General features: G+C 31.2%; 1 protein-coding gene across 5 annotated transcripts in view; it reads right to left on the bottom strand.

The window, feature by feature from the left end:
* The window catches only part of LOC139514390 (protein PALS1-like), a 57,595-nt gene extending 36,392 nt beyond the window's left edge, over positions 1-21,203 (bottom strand). For 2 of the 5 annotated variants that reach the window (XR_011662606.1, XM_071303558.1), the window contains exons 1-2: positions 13,608-13,710; positions 3,392-3,501 (exon numbers count right to left, since the gene is read on the bottom strand). Coding sequence is in view for 4 of the 5 variants with exons in the window: in XM_071303558.1 (XP_071159659.1) it covers positions 3,392-3,501; positions 13,608-13,677 (180 nt within the window). In the remaining variant the exon portion in view is untranslated. Of the gene's footprint in view, positions 1-3,391; positions 3,502-13,607; positions 13,711-20,999 lie in introns of those variants that run through there. The other 3 variants (XM_071303556.1, XM_071303557.1, XM_071303560.1) reach the window with 2 other exon arrangements.
* Positions 21,204-21,571: the final 368 nt, after the last annotated feature.

Here is a 21,571-nt window from a genome sequence, read left to right as displayed (position 1 = left end):
GTGACACCTCTCCTTTCCTGGAATTTGACTGCGGCCTCCCAATGGGGGTTTTGATTCCTTGTCTTAACTCATTGCTGCGAGAGGATATGGAAATGCCGGGCGTCCGTCCGTCCAGTCTTGTTAGCGCTGTCATTTGTACAATTCTTGCCAGATTTTTGTGAAACGTATATCATCATGCAGCAATGTCTTTCACACATGCGAGTATAAATCCTGATCAAATATTTTTAACCAATATATGCCCCTTGGAAATATAAATTATAAATGCAAATCTCATTGTATTTGTCTGGGAGCTCTCGAGATATAAATTTAAAAAAAATAAAAAGTGCTTTGTTTAGTTTTGCCCTCTTGTACATAAAAATGTATCTTGGATGCGGGGGACATTGGATCTCCGATCTTTTATTGAAAACAACATTACTATTTGTACCTAGATGGAAAAGGGTATTCGTGAGTCCTGGAATAAAAACACTTCATTACAAATAGAGTCGTCGTCTTTCGTGGCAAAGAAAACAATATTAGGATATGATGTTTCAGATTTTTTTTATCCATCTTGTTTACATAGAGGAAAAACCACGCATACGGCTTCGGAAATGATTGGAAGCTATTCTCGGTTTAAACTGAAATTTGGTTTTATCAGGGTTCGGTTTACCTAGGTTTCACTGTATTAAAAAAAAAAATGTTTTTGTCAAATTGATGTGGATGCTTGAGCATCTGAGCATACATGCAAGCTACGCCACTGTGCTTGATATTCATATGATGAAGACAAACCTTTTAATCAGTTTAATTGAGTCCTGTAGCTGGCATGCCAGTAACTGCTTGTAGTCCTTTGAATTTATGTATTATTGTTGTTTTGTTTAGGTTCTTTTGTTACCTATTATGACATTGGACTCAGACTTCTCTTAAACTGAGTTTTACTGTGGGTATTGTTGTGTGTTTATTTTTTCTACATTGGCTAGAGGTATAGGGGGAGGGTTGAGATCTCAAAAAACAGGTTTACCATGTCCACTTGTATATTTGTCCATCTAATGAGTTAAGCCTTTTTCAACTGACTTTTATAATTCATTCTTATGTTGTATTGTTATACGACTGTCCCAGTTTAGGGGAAGGGTTGAGATGTATGATTTTTAATTTTAGTTTCTTGTGTATAATTTCAAAGTTTAGTATGATGTCCTTTATCACTGAACTAGTATACATATTGTTAAGGGGCCAGCTGAAGGACTCTTTTGGGTGTGGGAGTTTCTCATTGCATTGAAGACCCATTGGTGGCCTTTGGCTGTTGTCTGCTCAGTGGTCGAGTTTTTGTCTCTTTGACACATTCCCCATTTTCATTCTCAATTTTATTAAAGGTGTGACTATACAAGAAGTATGGTGTAGAAATCTTATAATGTGCAGAGTGTTGGAATATGTATTCCTGTTATCCCTTTTCATGTATTATAACTGTTACCACAGAATCATAAAGTTAAAGCCAAACTCTTTTGCTGGCATTAAGGTTTTGAAATTTGTATGTTATACAATACATGCAATCTTACAAATCATTACTTAACGTTAGATCAGATTGACCTCTTAATGAAGAGGCTCAGATTCGTTTGGCTCTAATGAGTTATAATATAATTGGCACCCTTCATGAAGAAGGAAGAGTCTGATTATAAGAATCCAGACTGAATTAAATAACAACATATGTATTTCAAGACCAAATCAATTAATCTATTACTAAAGGATCACATATGTTGAATTAGCCTGGATAGTCCAAATTGAAAAATTTATTATTAAGCATTCCATTTGATTAATCTGCAATACACAATTAGTTTGATTCACATTATTTCCAATGTAGGATGTTGAAGGATGTAGTGATATATCTTTTCTACGACTTTTCATTGTTTGCCTACTATTTAAAAATTAAATGCCTGTCCCAAGTCAGGAGCCTTAATGGCCTTTGTTAGTCTTGTATTATTTTTAATTTTAGTTTCTTGTGTATAATTTGGAGTTTAGTTTGGCATTCATTATCACTGAACTGGTATATATATTTGTTTATGAGCCAGCTGAAGGACTCCTCCCGGTGCGGGAATTTCTCGCTGCATTGAAGACCTATTGGTGTCTGGTGACCTTCTGCTGTTGTCTGTTCTATGGTCAGGTTGTTGTCTCTTTGACACATTCCCCATTTCCATTCTCAATTTTATTCTTTTTGAAAATTCAGTGGGGTGTAAAAGGTTTGACCAAAGTACATTTTGTATGAAGCAGGGAAGCGATTCATTCTAAAAATATGAGCTATACATTATGAAATTACTAAAAGAAGCATCTCAAACTTATATCATGACTAATACTATTCATTTTAAAATGAATGTTAATTTCAGAATGACATGAGACTGCTGCTAGCCAAAAATTAAAAAACCCGTATGAAACAAACATCTGGTCCGAGGCCACAATTGTCGGCCCTTGATTTTCGTTGTCCACAAATATAGTCCCTAGTGTTGACAGTGGGTTACTTGCCATTAATTTTTATACCCCTTCAAAATTTATTTCTCCATGTTTAATGCCTCAAATTGCAAGTAGGGGGGTGAAATTACACTGTAAAAAAATTTGGGTCCAGAATTTTAAAGGAAAGTAGTGATTTGGTCCAGCTGAAAAAGGTTTAAAATTAGCACTTCGGAAGCTGTCAAAAGATTTCAAGACGCCCTAAACATAAAATTGTCCATATTTTGAGTTAGAGCCAATGAAGTTTTTTATAATTTTGATGTGATTTGTACCAAAAGTAGTACAACACACTGTAAAAGTTTCTTTGAGAAACACAGGTGAGATTTTTTTATTTTCATTTATGTTCTAAAAGAAATGCACTACAAAATAATTGTGGTCTAGGACCATCTTATGTAATTATTAATCAATCAGATTTAAATAAAAGTCCTGTATCATTTTTTGCTTACAAGGATCTGAAAATGATATCTGCTCTACTTTCTGTTTAAGACCTTTTCGGATACTCTGGTTTTGTCATAATATCATGCACATCTTCAAAAATGTGTAGCAGGAATTTCATTGGCTGATGTTATAAGTAGAAGGAAGTCTTGTCAGATCCTTGTATGCAAAGAAGGAACAGAAGATTTGTATTCTAAATTGATTGATTATTTATTTACTAAATTGCCAGGTTGACATACTAACTGGGTATATATATCTGCTGCATGTCCTGACTGTTTTCTTCAATATTTTGATTTGTTTAGCTGATATTATTGTCATCAAACTGCATTTGAATTAATTCTTCATTATTTCCAGACAAAACTGATTACCTCTGGTAATCAAGTCAGTTGAAGATTGATTTCCCTCTCAAATTTTTAATTAAATCTCCAAAAATAAATCAGCTGATCATTTTCTAATCATCTACCTGTAATAACAGTATGAATTATACCTTGTGAATGTGATTGATGATATCCAGGTGAGAACAATTGGTCAAGTTCTTCCCATTAATGCTCATGATCTCATCTCCGATTTCCAGCTCCGAACTGTTAGCAGGGGACCCTGGGGAAATAAAACAATATTTATTTTTGTGTGACAGGTACTTTGTTACACCTGATGAAAGTCTAATAGACATATCAATCAAAATAACTGTACTCAGATGCATTCTATCAATATACTTCCTGCTGGCAGAATCATTGGAAATTTATTATTTTCTGAACAGAATTGTTTGTCCAACCCTCATCATTATTATTTTGTGCACTTAGGTAAGCAGGAGATGTCAGCCTGTACTGCTTCTGAGTTTAATACATGCATTTATCATTGAAAATTCCCAATAGTGGGCAATAATGTGAAATTCATTAATGTGATTCCTGCACTTGGTGAAATAGATTATTACAAGCAAAAATAAACTAACTTTAATTACTTGTAAATATTCTAAGAATCAATGCCCAACCTTTATACATGTTAAACATGTTCATATTTATAAATACAAATAAAAAACTCCTGTAAAATTATAAAAGACTATGAATATAAAATTTGAATGGCTGTTTATATTATAAATATGAAATGTATGAAATGCATAGGGATGTTCTTCTATTTTTGAAATATAGATGTTACAAGCATTTTGTAGAATTCCTGAAAAATTGAGCAGTTTTCAAAAATGCCTATGAGATTCAGGCTTTAAATATTTTAAAAATAATTTATTAATTTTTCAGGCATTTTACAAAATGCCTTAACTTATAACATTAAATGAAATGTTTGCAAAAACTGAGCAATGGGAAGTATTGAATTTAGTAGTTTATTATATAATTGCTTATTTTAAAGCATATACCATAAGAGATTAAACAAGTAAAAATAATATTCTATATATTTTATATTATTTACAATTCCAACATGCATTGAATTCAACTATAATTTTTTATTTCATGAAATGTTTGACTTACACAATTTTTCCTGATTATTTTGCAAAGACAACGGTTCGAACTACTAGCCACCAGCACTAAAATCACATTTGGTGAAATCCTGACCATCATACTTTCTGCCTGTAATTTTTCTAATAAAACCTTCAATGTTTGAAAAAAAAGTGGATTTGCAAACAGCACACTGTCATGAAATTCTTCTTATATTTCATGTTCCCAATAGATACGAAGTAACATAAGCATGATTAGGTTGAATTACATCTTTTGGCCCAACAGATAGTTCAAGGGGGTTTACCAGATCTTCTTTAGATTGTAAACCTAAGAATCACCTGAGGCGTCACAATAAAGATATAGATAATCTGACCTATTACAATGATGATCAATACCAAACCTGGCCTTGTATGGATAGTCTTTAATCTTTACTTAAATTAAGAGTACATGTATCACAACTCAATGTTTCCGTATTGCATTGTTGTTTTTCCAATTTTTGGATATGTTGAAATCAATTTTTAAAAGTTCTTTAAATTTTTTTTATCATGAAATCAAACCAAATGCAAAATAGGTTGTTACCGAGAGAAACAAAATTGAGATATTTAAAAATTTTGCAGAGATTTTCAATCGGCTTTTTATACAAATCAAATAAAAACTGGTTGGGGAAAAATAGATTCATCAAATTGGATTTATTAAAAAGCTATGATAAGCTGATCAATGTGAGTTTAAAAAACAAAAAAAAGTTTTATAGAATGTAAGCTTAAATTCATTGATGCTTATGTTGAAATTGCTAAGGTGAGCATCAAAATGAAGATCTTGAATATATTGCTCATTTGTACTTTTTATTGTTAGCATGTAGATGAAACTACAAATTTATTATTATTTTTTCAGACAGAAATTCATGAGCTGAATAAAATGCCTCTTATCCATATTTTTACCAACAACATATTTTAAAGTTACACTGAATTATTGAAGATTTTCATTAAACCTTATTCAGGGGGAGATAACTAAACTGGTTAATATTGAAAACCAATTAACTGGTAGTTTTATAACCTTTTATTTACTTTTTACATTATTAAAGTGATAAATAAAAAATTCCTTCCAAAAGTACTTATATCTTTAAAGTTTATCATATTTAGTTTTTGCTTTCTTAAAACAGAAAGCATGAATTTCCAAATGTCAACCAGTATATATAATAAAGAAGAATATAATTGCTCCCTGAAAATATGTTATTTGTTATGTTACCATTCCAACGTTTTTTGGTCATGGTTTAACATTCTTTCATAAAAATTAAAGAAAATTTACAATATTTCTAATTTTGATTCATTTGATAAAAATAAAATAACACTTGAATCTCTCTATCTTAATTGGTTTGGATGTTAGAAACCCACTAGCATATAGATTTATGCTAAGATCCTCAATAAAAAACACATCATCAAAGATTTCTTTAGATACTTTTGTCACCCAACTGTATAATCTGTCACATCATCTAACAAGGTCATTCTTTTACAGCTAAATAGACAATAAAAAGAAAATCCAGCTGCCAGTTGGTTTGTCAATAATTGTGCAAAGACTTTCCAGCAATTTACACAATCTAATCAAAATCCTTATTGCTAAATGTAACCATGTTGCCACAAGTCCGACCTGATTACCAGACTTCACCTTCAACTCGCTCTCTCTGATAGTTTATAATGTTAAATGGTTATTGGAAATTTGGAAGAATTTTTCATATCAGTAAATTGAATTGTCTGTGATTGAAATCTTGAAACCAAATCTTCTTACTCAGTGAATTAAATGCATGTCCAATTGCCACGATGCTGAAAGCTTTTCATAGTTAAAAACAGCTTGTGAAATTCAAATGTATGTACTCAAAAAGGAAAACACAAATGGTGCCATATATAGGAGCTAACTGCATGAAAAAAATAAAATAACACTTGAATCGGACAACTTTTACATGTTCAATGCTCAAATATATGACATCCTACAAAATGATAGATCTAACAGATTTGAAATGTTTGTAGAATCTTTTAATTTTCTTTGAGTTAATATATCTTAAGACAAAAAGCATTCCCCTCACCTGAAATGAGTTATTTCAAGGTCACATATTATTGACAAAGCATTTGGTATACCAACAAATCTCTATAGAAACACCTGATCATATTTTGTTTTATTTTGAACCAAATATGATCATATGAGTGCAATGGGAATTTTGAAATCAACCAACATGCGTTTAAAGCTTGAAATTTTGTATAAACTTACCTATTGATAAGGACCATGCGTTGATCTCTAGATGTCTTTTTGGTTTTGATTATCATTGGGTTGCTGTCTTTTTGGTTAATATCTCATATCTTTGTTAATCATACGAATTATAATTGTTATTTAAAAAAGAGTGCTTTGAGATGCAGTTTGATACTGATAAAATATTTTTAGATTTAAACTTGTTACTTGTCCCTGGTTTTACTATTTTAAACCATCTACAGGTTTTTAATTTACACAAGGGAGACAGATTGAATTGCATTAATTTTGTTCAATTTTGAAGTATATGTTGTCAATTATAATAATTTTATTTATTTGGAATAAAATTTCTTTCTTATTAAGAATTTTGGCAATAACTCACCATGGACATAGCACTTCTACATCCTTTCAGGTTTTTTTCTCTTGGTAAACTATTTATAACCTTTTTATATGACGATCTAAAGAATGAAAGATGGCATACAATGATAACCAACTGATTAATCACTTGATAAAGTATTATTTATATTTATAGTAGTTTATATACTGTTTTGGTATTCTGTAATATAACAATTAAATGGAATAACCAATTTTTTCTGCTTTGATCGTTATTGTTAATTTTTGTTTTAATTTTGATTAATGTTGAAATAAGACTGATTTAATCAATATGGGAGTACTTACAAAACATCTTTGAAACAAGCATATGTTTTATTGATTCAAAAACTCACTCCTGATTAAGGAATCTTTCCAAAATTATTAATTTTTGGCCATTTTTTTAAAAATTAATTTCCTAAAAACTTTGTGCTATTTCAGGCTTACCAAACAGTATGGACTCTTGTCTATGACATGAAGAGTAAGACTATTAAACTTTCCTGCTTTTCAGTACTTTTAGACTGTGAGAATTGTTTGTTAAATGAAAGTGTAACAAACTTTAAACATTATAAATAAACAGAAAGATACCAAAATGGAAAATTAAAATTCATATGTCAAAGAGAGACTTATAAAAGCATTGTATATTAATTGAAAAAAAAAACTTTCTTGGAAGCAGGATAATGATAAGCTGTAAAACAATGCAGTGTGGTGGATAAAGATGTTGAAGTATAACACAACTCAAACTAGAGGCTCAAAGAGCCTGTGTTACTCATTTGCATCTTCAACAATATCCACTTTTTGATAAAAATCATCATTAAAGGGCAATAACTCCATAATGGGTAAACTACCTATTTCAATCACTTGACATATTTGTAGATCTTGTCCTGCTGATCTTTTGGATTTTTAAAGTTTCTGTTTCTGAATTGTAGTTTTCAAGATAATAGGTAAAAAGGGATTGAAAAAAAGTGGCCATAGCTTCTATAAGTAGTCATCTGATGATTTCAGCCATGTTGCATTATTTGGATATCTTGCCTTGCTGATTAGTTTTGCTATTTAAAGTTTCCATCTATTAACAAGATAATAAAAAAAACCTGCAAAACATTGTAAATATTTATTTTTAAAAGGGCAATAACTCCAATAAATATGTGACTGACAATTTTGATGTAATTGTCTGAATTGTAGATCATGTCTTGTTGATCATTTTGGATTATAAGTTTCTCTCTATCTATTATTGTTTTCATGATAAAAGGCAAAAATGAAAAAAAAAATTTAAATTCATCATTTAAAGACAATAACTTTAATAAGAAGTCATATATTTGGCACTCATAACACATTTTGCTATATCTATATATATATTTATGACCGTTTAAATGTAATGAAACAGAAGGAAAACTTCAACTTGACAGTCTTTTTTGGTCCTGTCAGATTTTCTCTATCTATAATAGGCTAAAAGATTAAAGATAAAAATAACATTTTACCCCTTTGCTCTATGTTTTTAGCCATGTCAGTCATGATGGTTGGCAATTGAGATCATCTACAGTGACTTGACTGTTAGTGTTGCTCTCCACCAATTGCAACTCATTCAAAATTTTGACCAAATTGCAATTTGTTTTATTAAACCAAATTGTTCAACTGGTCAGAATATTGAACAAATTGTTCAGTCAAAATGTGAAAGTGCAAGGTGATAAAATAAAACATACTTACAATCCTATAAGACTTTAACTCCACTTTAATGATGTTGTGACAAAATTAGTTTATCAGTTTGTATAGTTATATTATAGTCATTTCCATGCTGAAGAGGAACTGTTTATTTTGAATTGCTATAAAATTGTCCAAACAAAGCTTTCATATAGTTTTTCTTTCTAAAAGTATTCTATATTTATAAGAATCAGATATCATTTTAAATAAAACATCATATATTCAGTAAAATATGTGTGAAATAACAATATGCTATTGATAAGTTTTTAGGGGAGATAACCTAAAATATTATTCTTTTGAATAAAGACTTTTTGAAAGAAAAGTTATTATCTCCCCCATGGAAACTTCCTACAAACATATATTCTAATGCAATTATTTTGTAACAATTGTTCTGATTGGATAACAGCCAGCGTAAAATTCTCTATCTCCTTGTCTGTGACTAAAGAAGCCGACATTTTGAATTTCGGAATGTATTGACATGTTATTTCTACAATCATAAACAAAAAAGTCACTTGTTGCGCCTAAAAATCTTCTTTTTATCAAATTTTATTACATTCTGAAGCGGCAAAGAAGCCAAAAACGGCCGGTGTTTATGTTTGACGCCGGAAGCATACCTATGACGTCACCTAGTATAGGGACCAAAGAACATAACATGTTTTCGCGGAATTTTCTTTAATGAACATTTTTACACTAAAATAATGATTGAAATATATTATAAACTTGTTTTGCATTAGAATAGAGATAACTGTATTGTATTTGAAGCTTTGCGGACGTCCATCGGTAGTTTTACTGTCGCAAATACCCGTTTACCTGTCTCCGCTCCGCGTCGCCAGGTAAACTAAATTTGCGACAGTAAAACTACCGATGGGCGTCCTTAAAGCTTCAAATACAATACAGTTACATGTATCTCTTAATTGCAATTTTACACATATTTTACTGAATATGAAATGTTTTAATTCACATAATGTCTGATTTTTATAAATATAGAATACTTTTAGAAAGAAAAACTATATGAAAGCTTAGTTTGGACAATTTAATAGCATTTCAAAATAAACAGTTCCCCTTCAGCATGGAAATGAATATAATATAACTATACAAACTGATAAACTAATTTTGTCACAACATCATTAAAGTGGAGTTAAAGTCTTATAGGATTGTAAGTATGTTTTATTTTATCACCTTGCACTTTCATGACTTGGCTGTGGTTTTCTACAGCAGTTGGTTCAAATTTCTGACCAGTTGAACAATTTGATTTTATAAAACAAATTGCAATTTGGTCAAAATTTTGAATGAGTTGCAATTGGTGGAGAGCAACACTAACAGTCAAGTCACTGTAACACAAATTGAAAACTAGATTCCCCAAGGATGAGTGTGACTAAGTTAGATTCCTATAAAGGCCAAGTAGTTTCAAAAAGAGAAGATTTCAAAAAAGCTTAGGGAAGACAATTGACCAAAAATGATGAGAAAAGCTCTCTTGACAATTCAGTCAGATGAGCTAAAATAAAATAGTGCAAATAGACCATTTAGTCAATTGGTTAGAGATACAAATTTGGTTGACAGCCTGTTCATATCATAAGGGTTGGTGGGAAACTCTTCTTAATGCATCCTTTTTCTGACGTATTGAAAGCGTAGGCGAGAAACTCTTCTTATTGCATCCTTTTAGCAATTTAAATTTGTATGAAATGAAATGGATATTAAATCAAAAACAAGTAAACAGTTTTATATTAATTTCTTATGGCATAGGGTCAGATTCTCCAAGGTATATCTGCAATGCAATTCAACATCTGTCAATTATTTTCCATAAATCATTCACTACATGAAATCTGCACTCAATTATTAACTTTCAACAAAATTAATAATTTAGCATTTGCATTAATTTGCTTGAAATCCCCATTGTTTGTTTTTGAGTTATTATTGATGAGGTCCAACATCAACACTGGATGAGTGATAATGATTACTATATATGCTGTGACAACGCCCAACAACACATTGGTCTGAAATCTTGAAATTTTCTCTGTAACCTATTCTAAAGGAATTATGTTGGTTATTGCAATTATCAGTGCCGGATCTAGAATTTTTCATAAGTGGGGTCCCACCGGCTGCCTAAGAGGGTCCCCCTTCCTGTCACGCTTCAGTGATTCCCTATATAATCAACCATTTTTTATATTATAGTCCTCCTTAAAACGCAGTGGGGGATCCAGAATTATCATAAGGGGCCCACTGACTGCCTAAGACAGGGTCTGTGCCACACACGCTTCAATAATTCCCTATATAATAATGAAAAAAAATCCTACAAAAGGGGAGGACACCCTGTCACCTCCCTTTATCTGCCTCTGGAACTGTAAATTAAAATTTTGTGTGATTTTTTTTTATAGTTGCCATTTCAGTCCATATATTTCAATAATAATAAAAGCAAGCAAAAATTTCAGAATTTCCAGTATCTCCTTCCACTGTTTGTATGTTAGTATCTGAACTAATATGAACATTTACATTACTCAAACCAGTGCCAAGTATCTGAACTAATATGAACATTTACATTACTCAAACCAGTGCCAAGTATCTGAACTAATATGAACATTTACATTACTCAAACCAGTGCCAAGTATCTGAACTAATATGAACATTTACATTACTCAAACCAGTGCCAAGTATCTGAACTAATATGAACATTTACATTACTCAAACCAGTGCCAAGTATCTGAACTAATATGAACATTTACATTACTCAAACCAGTGCCAAGTATCTGAACTAATATGAACATTTACATTACTCAAACCAGTGCCAAGTATCTGAACTAATATGAACATTTACATTACTCAAACCAGTGCCAAGTATCTGAACTAATATGAACATTTACATTACTCAAACCAGTGCCAAGTATCTGAACTAATATGAACATTTACATTACTCAAACCAGTGCCAAGTATCTGAACTAATATGAACATTTACATTACTCAAACCAGTGCCAAGTATCTGAACTAATATGAACATTTACATTACTCAAACCAGTGCCAAGTATAATAAATGTATTGGTAAACTGACCTATTCTTATTTCACATGGTCAGACTCTTAAAATCAATTTAAATGTCTGTAATCAAAGTTTCTGAATGCAGACTGTCTAAATGGCCATAGAAATCAAAGGTTGCCCTAGAAGATCTTAGAAGGTCAATCAACTTCAAAATGTCAATATGGTGGTTGTACTTTTATGAACTTTTTCGATAATCTCAGATTTAGATTATTTTGTATGCAACTGAATAGAAAATTAAGATTTTTCCAGTCTGTATTCCGTTAACACTATTTAAAAAACAAATCTGAATGTCAATTTTCCAGACATGGGGGGGGGGTTCTGATCCCGGATCCCACTTACTGTTTTTCAGATTCCTGTATTACACTATGTACATAAGCTATCTCATTTTTTTGTAATTTCCTGTGTCCTGCTAGACTTCATTTCCCAGTTTTCATGGCATAATAATTTGACTTACAAGTGTCACGCTTACCAAAAAATCGGTAATCCCATGGCACGCTTAGACCCAAATGAGACCCACCAGACACATCACTTCAATGTATGAATCCATATGCATGTCTTAAAACTAAAAAGAGTAACAGTGAGATATATTAACCTAGATGGACATTTTCAATATTTAAATTGGATATTATCTCTTCGTGAAATTGAAAAAAAGCCTCTCTCTAAGTGAGGAGGAGATCATGATAGTTTTTTTTTTATCATGATTAGTTTTAAGGCAAATACAACATTTAAAGTCTACATGTATTGAAAAATAAAAAAAATAAAAATTTCAGATATTTTTTTACTTTCAGTACATTTTGTAGTATAAATTCTCTGATTATAAAAAAGTTCTTGTCTGGGATTATGTAATAAAAATTCTAAATTTGATTAAATCTTTTAATTTAAAAAGATGACAAGGTAAACAAAAATGACAATAATATGTGACAATGGATTTTCATGGTTAATTTTCAATTGAGAAAAAAAAAGTTTTTTTAATTGAAACTATTTGTACAATTAGTAAGGAAACAGCAATGGCATGGTTTAGGATATAATTTGTATGTAAATGTTAAATTCATGAATATGTTACCATTCCAAAACTAAAGTTGCTATTTTATCCCCTTGGAGATTTGAACTTACAATATACACTGTTTTAGGTTGTATTGCATATATGCTCTCATACTATTAATATTTTTGGCTTTCCAACACAGGTACCATAGGAAGACCCACTATCAAAGAATATTTACATTGATAGTGGGTCTTTTAATTCTCATGGATAGAAACAAGTGCCTGTGCTTTCCAAACTTAGCTATCCAAGAAACATGCTTTATCACACAGATATCCTTAATATAATATTTTAAAAACTTAATTATTTGGATATAAAAATGCAAATTAGTAACTTTGTGTAAAAGAAATAATTCTCAAAATTACAATTGTCTTTTTGGTTGTAAAGTAGAAAAACAAAAATGGCAAAAACAATCAAAACCTCCAGAAAAAGTGTTTCTCTATTTGTTATTAAGCAAAAATTAATGACTTGGAAAAGCAAATGCAGATAGAATATTAAACTCAATAAACCTTACGCTAATGGAACATCATCCAGCTACTACTATCCCTAAGTTGCATTCTAAGACTTTAATAATTTAATATCTCTTTGTCACTTTTGACTTAATTCATCGTAACAGCTTTTATAATTTCATAATAAACAACTGTCAATACAATTTACATGGAAATCCAAGCACATGCAACTTTATTCCTTTTTTTAAAACATTTTTCGAAAAATTAATGAGAAATTATTTTAAAAGCTTTTAAACTCTTCAAGAATTACATAATTTGAGGAGATAAAGATCAAACATCTAACTGTTGTTAAAAAGAATTCCCTTAAGCCACTTCATTTCCTTGGCTATATTCTTAACATCGTCAATAATGGACGGAGTACGTCTTTTAATGAACTCACCGTATAACTTCATTTCATCATCTATAGTTTGTACAAGTAAGATAACATAGCCAGTTAATTCCATCATCATAGAGAATGTGTCCCATCAGTATTCTATAAGAGTCTTTACATTTTGTCATCATAATCCAAAATGACTTTGTTAATAAAACTATTCTAGAATATCTCACTGTGATCCCAAATGGCAAATACGAGCTGTCCTAATGAATCAACAATAGGATAATAGAAACAAATCGTTGATAAATATCAAATCACATGTTTTTTCTTATATTTCTTTCATCATAAACTGATTGATACTGAGCAGAAAAGGGAAAATAAATCAATTCGTCTGATTGATAGATCTGTCAGTCACAATGAGAAGTAATGCCAACTATAATGGGCCATTGGATTAGGCCAAACTGCTCATGCGGAAAATATAGCTAAGCCGTAATAAAGCTAATAAAGAGTCACAATACATCAGAATTTACTCATTCTTCTGCAAGTGTTGCATCGTCCTACACTAGAAATATCTGTTATTTTTTTGTCTGTGGGACAGTCATTTAAGTTATTTTCAATAAAGTGATGGATTTGAATTTCTTGTAACAATTTTTGAAATAAATATTGTTCTTAGGAATGAAGTAACTATGTTATAAAATTAAAGCTGATCAATATAATTTGGTCCTATAGCTATATTCACTTTTTCACTTTATTTCCATCAAGTAGATAAATTGTTGCAAACATTTTTGTACAGTATATAGGAACCGTTGAGAGTGTATTCATAAATGAATTTTATTTAGCTATTTTTTTACCTCAAATTTACTGTATAAAATAAGTTGATATTTGATGACTTCAAGATTAATGAAATATTAACGTCAAGGATATACCTCCAAAGGAAACATGCCCATTCGCACCATTTCAGTGAAATCTGAGTTAAAGTCGTAATTTGGTATGAATAACAAATACTTTTTAATAATGAAAATGTGTATTTTAAAAGTTTAAAATTGATGTGACTACAAAGTACTTTAAACCAAAACTTTAACTTAACCTACACACAAATTTTACCATAAGAAGGGACAGACAGACTAAAGACTACAGTCTTGGCATAAACCAGAAAACGAAAAAATTAAAACCAGACTTGGAACTTTACTGTGAGGTTTTCAACTTATTGAATAAAATATACACCCCATAACAGTAACAATAAACATTCCTAATTGAATTGATCAAATGATTATCTCAAACTATAAATTTTCATTGTATGATCATCATGATTCAAAACTAATTAGCCATTTTATTGTACTATAAAGTTTCATGGTTCTAGTAAGTGCAATTGAAAATCTGTAATTCTATTGAGTAACTAAGAACTCAACCATATCCACACAAATTAGAATTTAATGTTGCAATTAATGAATCCATAGTATCACAAATGATTAAGACTTTGTAGTACTGTAGCTACATATGACACGGATAAACTGACAGAGAGAAATGGATGTTGGTAGATAAAATTCTATGGTAAAAAAAAATTTAAGAGAACTATTGTTTTTTTTTTTTTTTATATAAATGAAACATATGCCTTATAAAATCAAAGTGTGTCAGAAATCTACAGCACATATAAGACATTTTATTTTATAATAGGGGTTACCTTTATAAATTGAAGCAACAATGACATTTCTTTTTTTGTGAATTAATTTGGTATCATATGTAAATAAATTCAAGCAACCAAGCATAGACACAGCAAGCTCAGTTGAGTAATACCTATCGCTATAAACTTTGGCATGAATTTTAATAAAAGTATATATATATATATCCAATGCAATCATACATGTAGGTTAGAAAGTTGTTTTCAATTAAGACTTGTATATATATACAAAAGCCTAGATAAAAGCTTCAAAAGAGCCAAATTTCTAGTTTCTGCATGCTGACAAACTGACTAACATGTGCCTGCATATTTCAAAAAGTTACATCAAAGACGAGCAACCTGAAGAAGTTGACTAAGCAGTGTTAGAAATGAAATTGTTTTACACAACAAGGATTATTCTATGTAAATTCCACAGCTCTTAGTGATATAAATGATTTTAAGTGATTGACAAAAACTAAAACTTATTCAGTTGATGTAAGAAATACCAAGGACATTTGTTTGTTTGTTCTCATCATGAATAGGCCTGAAATCTTTCAAATGGATTTTAAAGCAAAATCAACAAACAAATCACATATTTATGTCATTGAGTTAATGAAATGGAATGGATAGAGTAGAGTATCTACTTGGTAGCTGTTACAAAAATAACTTTTCAAAGGTCAGATTTAGTTATGTTCTATCCATCTGGAAGAAATGATCACACATTTCTTATATAAAATAGTATTGGCAGAATGTCTTGTCTAACCAGAAAATAAAATAACCAAAGTAATTATTTCAAGAAGAATAGCAACTGCAGAAAACCTGTAACATCGCTATCAATTAAGATAATAAGCAAGTGAAAGGCCAATTATATTGAATATTGTATGGCCGATATTAGTAAAGATTTCTACAGCAAAACTTGAAAGACAATAGTGATAAAATAGTTCCTGATTCTAAACAAATGCATAATATGAAAATTGCTGCACTAAAAGGAATATCATATTCAAGTATAGAATAAATTTAAACATTAGAATTTATGAACCATTATTAAATCCTCTAGACATTATCAAAGAACACACAGAATAATGCTGTTAGCTGTCTCCAAATGTCCCACTCTTATCAGCCAAGCAATTATGTAACAGGGATCAAAATGATATATTAGTTACATCACAGCAATAATATGAACCACTGAACTATATAACTGTCATGTTTTTTTAATATTAATCACTCGCATCCACTAACACAATGAGTGCACAAGGGTAAACAGCAATGTTCAGTGCACATTGAATTACAGTGGTTGATAGTGACTTGATACATTATTTGATGAAAATATCTAATACCCCGTTCACACTATGCCCTTTTAAACCGGGTCGACCTGAATTAATCAATCCAGGTTAAATTTAGGTAGTGTGAACGCCTTAAACCGGGGCGAACACGGATCAAAATTACCCCTCATCTAAGGTGGGGTTAATGTGGGGCAAACTCAAGTTAACTTCCTCACTTCTTGATGTGAATGCAAAGTGAAGTTAATATGAGGTTGTTCCTATAGTGACGTTTACATAAATACGCCTTTGTCTGTGACATCATATATCAAATGACCTCATATTTTGACAGACGTCTAGTTCCTGTATTTACTAGGTTACGAATAATATAAAGAGGGATATATAATTGTATAAATCTTTGTTAAAAAACCTGCATGTTGATGAACGATGAAACCTATATCATCTCTATTGCCTTTTTGGGCGAAAATGGGTTCAATTTGGATAATGTGACATTATTCGAAAATACGGAAAGTGGTTGATGGTTTTTGATGGTGATCGAACTCCCCAAAGTGGCCAATAGTGCAGCAAAAAATAATTCAGACTTTAATATAATGCATCTGTGAAGAAAAAAAATATGTAAATATATATATAGTGGAAGGATGAAGGTTACAATTTTGGTGCTTACATTTCTATTTTTTCTGACAGGGAAAATCCCAAACCTGGTTAATTTTTATAGTGTGAACACTGTATTACATAAATAAACAAAATTATATCTACATGTATTTCCAAAATAAACATTTATAGTTGCAAAATATTTTTTTTTTCTTTTTAGTATAAATGATACATAGTTGTTTCTTTAATTGTTTTCCTATATCATGATGGATCTTACATAGATCAAAAGCATAAAATTCTGTCTAGTTATAAGACCATTTAAATATGTTATATAAATACATACAACCCCAGAGTTGTAATAAGCAAAAGATTTTGTTGGTAAAGAATACATAATTGTCAATCACACTATTGTAATGAAAAAGCTGATCAGGTGTAATATTTGAGGAAAATCAGTTCAATCATAATTCAAATATATGTAGTCTGCAAAACAAACAACTTTCATGGGGAATATTCATTTCATATAAGCATTCCGGACAGTAATAAATCATAATACAAGTAGATATAAAGAATTAAATATTAATCATTTACATGTAATAGAACTTCTTAAACTGTTGCCATCAATGCAAGTCGTTTGTCGTTTAATTGATTTACATGTTTTACCAAATGTATTTTTCCAAGCAGATAAAACAATTTTGTCAATTGGTATTTTGTAAAAACTAGAGGGTCCAAGGACCCTGTGTCGCTCACCTGATATTTTTATTTACAATTGATGCATGATAAATGCAACTGTTGTACTGTCGTTTAGTTTCAGAGATATAATACTAAAAAGTGCGTTTGAAACCTATGTTTTATTTCAGCCATGTGGGCAGGCAGGGTCATCATACACAGTGGTCCCTGGATATCCTAGTGGTGATTTAAACCAAGTTTGTTTAAATTTGACAGTTGTTTCAGGGGAGAATTTTGTAAAATTTATCTAACGAGAAATGCAAAGTAATGAGAAAGTTGTGAAGTTGTTTTGTTGTTGCGCAACCCCCCCCGCTCCCCCTTTGCCAAAAAAACCAAAAAGGTAATAAAAAATTATCATATAAGGGCAATCTATCCTATTAATGATTTCTGCAAAATTCAGTTGATTGTGCAAGGGTTGTATAGCCAGCTGAGGTCGTGAAAAACTCTCTTTTGTTGTTGCAGATAGATCTAGACCTGATAAACAATTTTACCACATGTCAGATTTGCTCTAAATGCTTTGGTTTTTGAGTGATAAGCCAAAAACTGCATTTTACCCCTAAGTTCTATTTTTAGTCATGGCGGCCATCTTGGTTGGTTGGCCAGGTCACCGAACACAATTTTTAAACAAGATACCCGAATGATGATTGTGGCCAAGTTTGGTTTAATTTTGCCCAGCAGTTTCAGAGGAGAAGATTTTTGTAAAAGATAACTAAGATTTACGAAAAATGGTTAAAAATTGACTATAAAGGGCAATAACTCCTAAAGGGGTCAACAGACCATTTTGGTCATTTGACTTATTTGTAGATCTAACTTTGCTGAACATTTTTGCTGTTTACAGTTTATCTCTATCTATAATAATATTCAAGATAATAACCAAAAACAGCAAAATTTCCTTAAAATTACCAATTCAGGGGCAGCAACCTATCAACGGGTTGTCCGATTCATCTCAAAATTTCAGGGCGGATAGATCTTGACCTGATAAACAATTTTACCACACGTCAGATTTGCTCTAAATGCTTTGGTTTTTGAGTGATAAGCCAAAAACTGCATTTTAACCCTATGTTCTATTTTTAGCCATGGCGGCCATCTTTGTCGGTTGGGAGGGTCACCGAACACAATTTTTAAACTAATTACCTGAATGAAGATTGTGGCCAAGTTTGGTTTAATTTGGTCCAGTAGTTTCAGAGGAGAAGATTTTTGTAAAAGATAACTAAGATTTACGAAAAATGGTTAAAAATTGACTATAAAGGGCAATAACTCCTAAAGGGGTCAACAGACCATTTTGGTCATGTTGACTTATTTGTAGATCTTACTTTGCTTAACATTTTTGCTGTTTACAGTTTATCTCTATCTATAATAATATTCAAGATAATAACCAAAAACAGCAAAATTTCCTTAAAATTACCAATTCAGGGGCAGCAACCTATCAACGGGTTGTCCGATTCATCTCAAAATTTCAGGGCAGATAGATCTTGACCTGATAAACAATTTTACCCCATGTTAGATTTGCTCTAAATGCTTTGGTTTTTGAGTTATAAGCCAAAAACTGCATTTTACCCCTATGTTCTATTTTTAGCCATGGCAGCCATCTTGGTTGGTTGGGCGGGTCACCGGACACAATTTTAAAACTAGATACCCTAATAATGATTTTGGCCATGTTTGGTTAAATTTGGCCCAGCAGTTTCAGAGGAGAAGATTTTTGTAAAAGTTAACGACGACGGACGCCGGACGCCGCCGGACGCCAAGTGATGAAAACTTTAACCTGGACGGACGAACGGAACCACAGACGGACGGACGGACGGACCAACGGAGCCACAGACCAGAAAACATAATGCCCCTCTACTATTGTAGGTGGGGCATAAAAATGTTTCAAAATAATTCAATCAGTAGTTTTCATGCTTGAAATGAGCACTGGCTTAACTTATATATGTATTGGTAATCATTAAGGGTGGACCAAGCAAATGAGAATGTTTTATTAAACATAAGTCACTATCGTACATTTCAAATTTAAATATTGACGACTTAGTTTGACTGGATTTAGGTCCTATTTTGGAATAATCGTTGATGATATAACATTGATATTTTATCGCTACAATCTTTCATTTTTATGCAGTACCAGTAAAATTTGGACGCCATAACCTTCTGATTTATCATGTGAATGACATCAACAAAAGTTTAACTTGTTGGTTCATAAATCGGCCCATATCAATGAAATATCTTCGATACTTTCCTGAAATGCTTTAACAAAATAACACTAATAGTTATTTACTTTTTTCCATTTTTTTGTCTTTGAATGATAGTTGTTTCGTTGGCAATCCTATTACATATTTCCTTATCTTTGTGATTTATTAAAAATAAATGTCATAAAGTGTGGGGTAAATGTCAATAAGGCAGCAACCTATATAGACAGAAGACCAAAATACATTTAGAGGTCAACATATGGTCTGCAACAGCAGACAAGTGTCTATACTATAGATATAATCTAAATCACCTTAAGTATAGAAAAGTCTTAGACTCAATGAACTGTATATACTAGTAGTTCCATAGATGTGTTTGTTTTAATAATACTGTATAGATATTATAGCTGAATGATTTTGCTGGCTTTTCAAATTAGAAACACCAATCAAGTGTAGACCAATTATTATCTAAATGAATAAAATGTTTAGTGTGAATTTTTAATTGATTATCATTGGCACATCATAATCATGATAATGGCTAATATTGAAATTTGTTTTGTTTTTTTTGTAAAATTTCACAGCTTTACGGATTACTAATAAAAATTTTCATGTGCATGGCATATCCAAAATTTATGAAAGAGCAAGTGATAACTTATGAGGGAATGAGGCGATGAAAAGTGGTAAAATATCTGCTAAAGTAGCTATCTTGAACAACAGTAATGTAGGAGCCAGGGACAATTGCACTCCCCCTTTTTCAGCATTGGGACTGTTATGGAGGGAGGGATTATTTCCCCTTTCAACTGTATGGTGCTTGTGTGTGGGGAGGGGACAGGGGAAAAACAATGTTTCCTGAAATATTTTTTTTGTAAACAAAAATTTTGTTCTATACCACAATTTTTATTTAATTTTTAACACCAATAGCTTAATAAGTTAACATATATATTAATATATTTTGAGTAGTATCTCATACTTTTAAATCAAGTTTAAGTTTCTAGTCCATATACTTGAGCAACACAGATGTACTTGCCTTCAGCAATATCCTCAATCCTGGGGCAAAACCCTTCATCCACTCCTCCCATGATAGAGAACCCATATCTTTTGTCATTTTCACCCAGATGTAATGTCTCATCTATAACTTCTATAACAGATAATGTGCTATTATCATTGCTACTCTTGGTTTCTGTTGTGTCATCTGATGATGATTCCATCTTATTAACTCATTTCTACTAAGCTACATAACAGAAACAATGGTCTTTTTAGTTTTTATAACATTGTACAATTCAATATTACAGATATCTACATTATTCTACAATCTACCAAGAATTTACTATTAGCCTGCTTGTAAATCTAAGGAGATGTGGTATGAGTGCCAATGAGATAACTCTCCATCTCTTGCAGTGGTGGCCATGGATTGGTTTCTGCTCTTTGGTCAGATTATTGTCTCTCTGACACATTCCCGGTTTCCATTCTATATTCTATAGAAATGGTATGATGTACTTTCTGTTATTTTAGCATGTTCAATACTGCTTTAACTTACTCTCACATGTGCACATGCTGAAATGTCTCACCTGCGTTACTGACCATTGATTTTATGTTGAA

The sequence above is a fragment of the Mytilus edulis genome, chromosome 3 (assembly GCF_963676685.1).
Source record: "Mytilus edulis chromosome 3, xbMytEdul2.2, whole genome shotgun sequence".
In the NCBI taxonomy this organism is placed as follows: Eukaryota; Metazoa; Mollusca; class Bivalvia; order Mytilida; family Mytilidae; genus Mytilus; species Mytilus edulis.
This window is presented reverse-complemented; position numbering and strand designations above follow the sequence as displayed.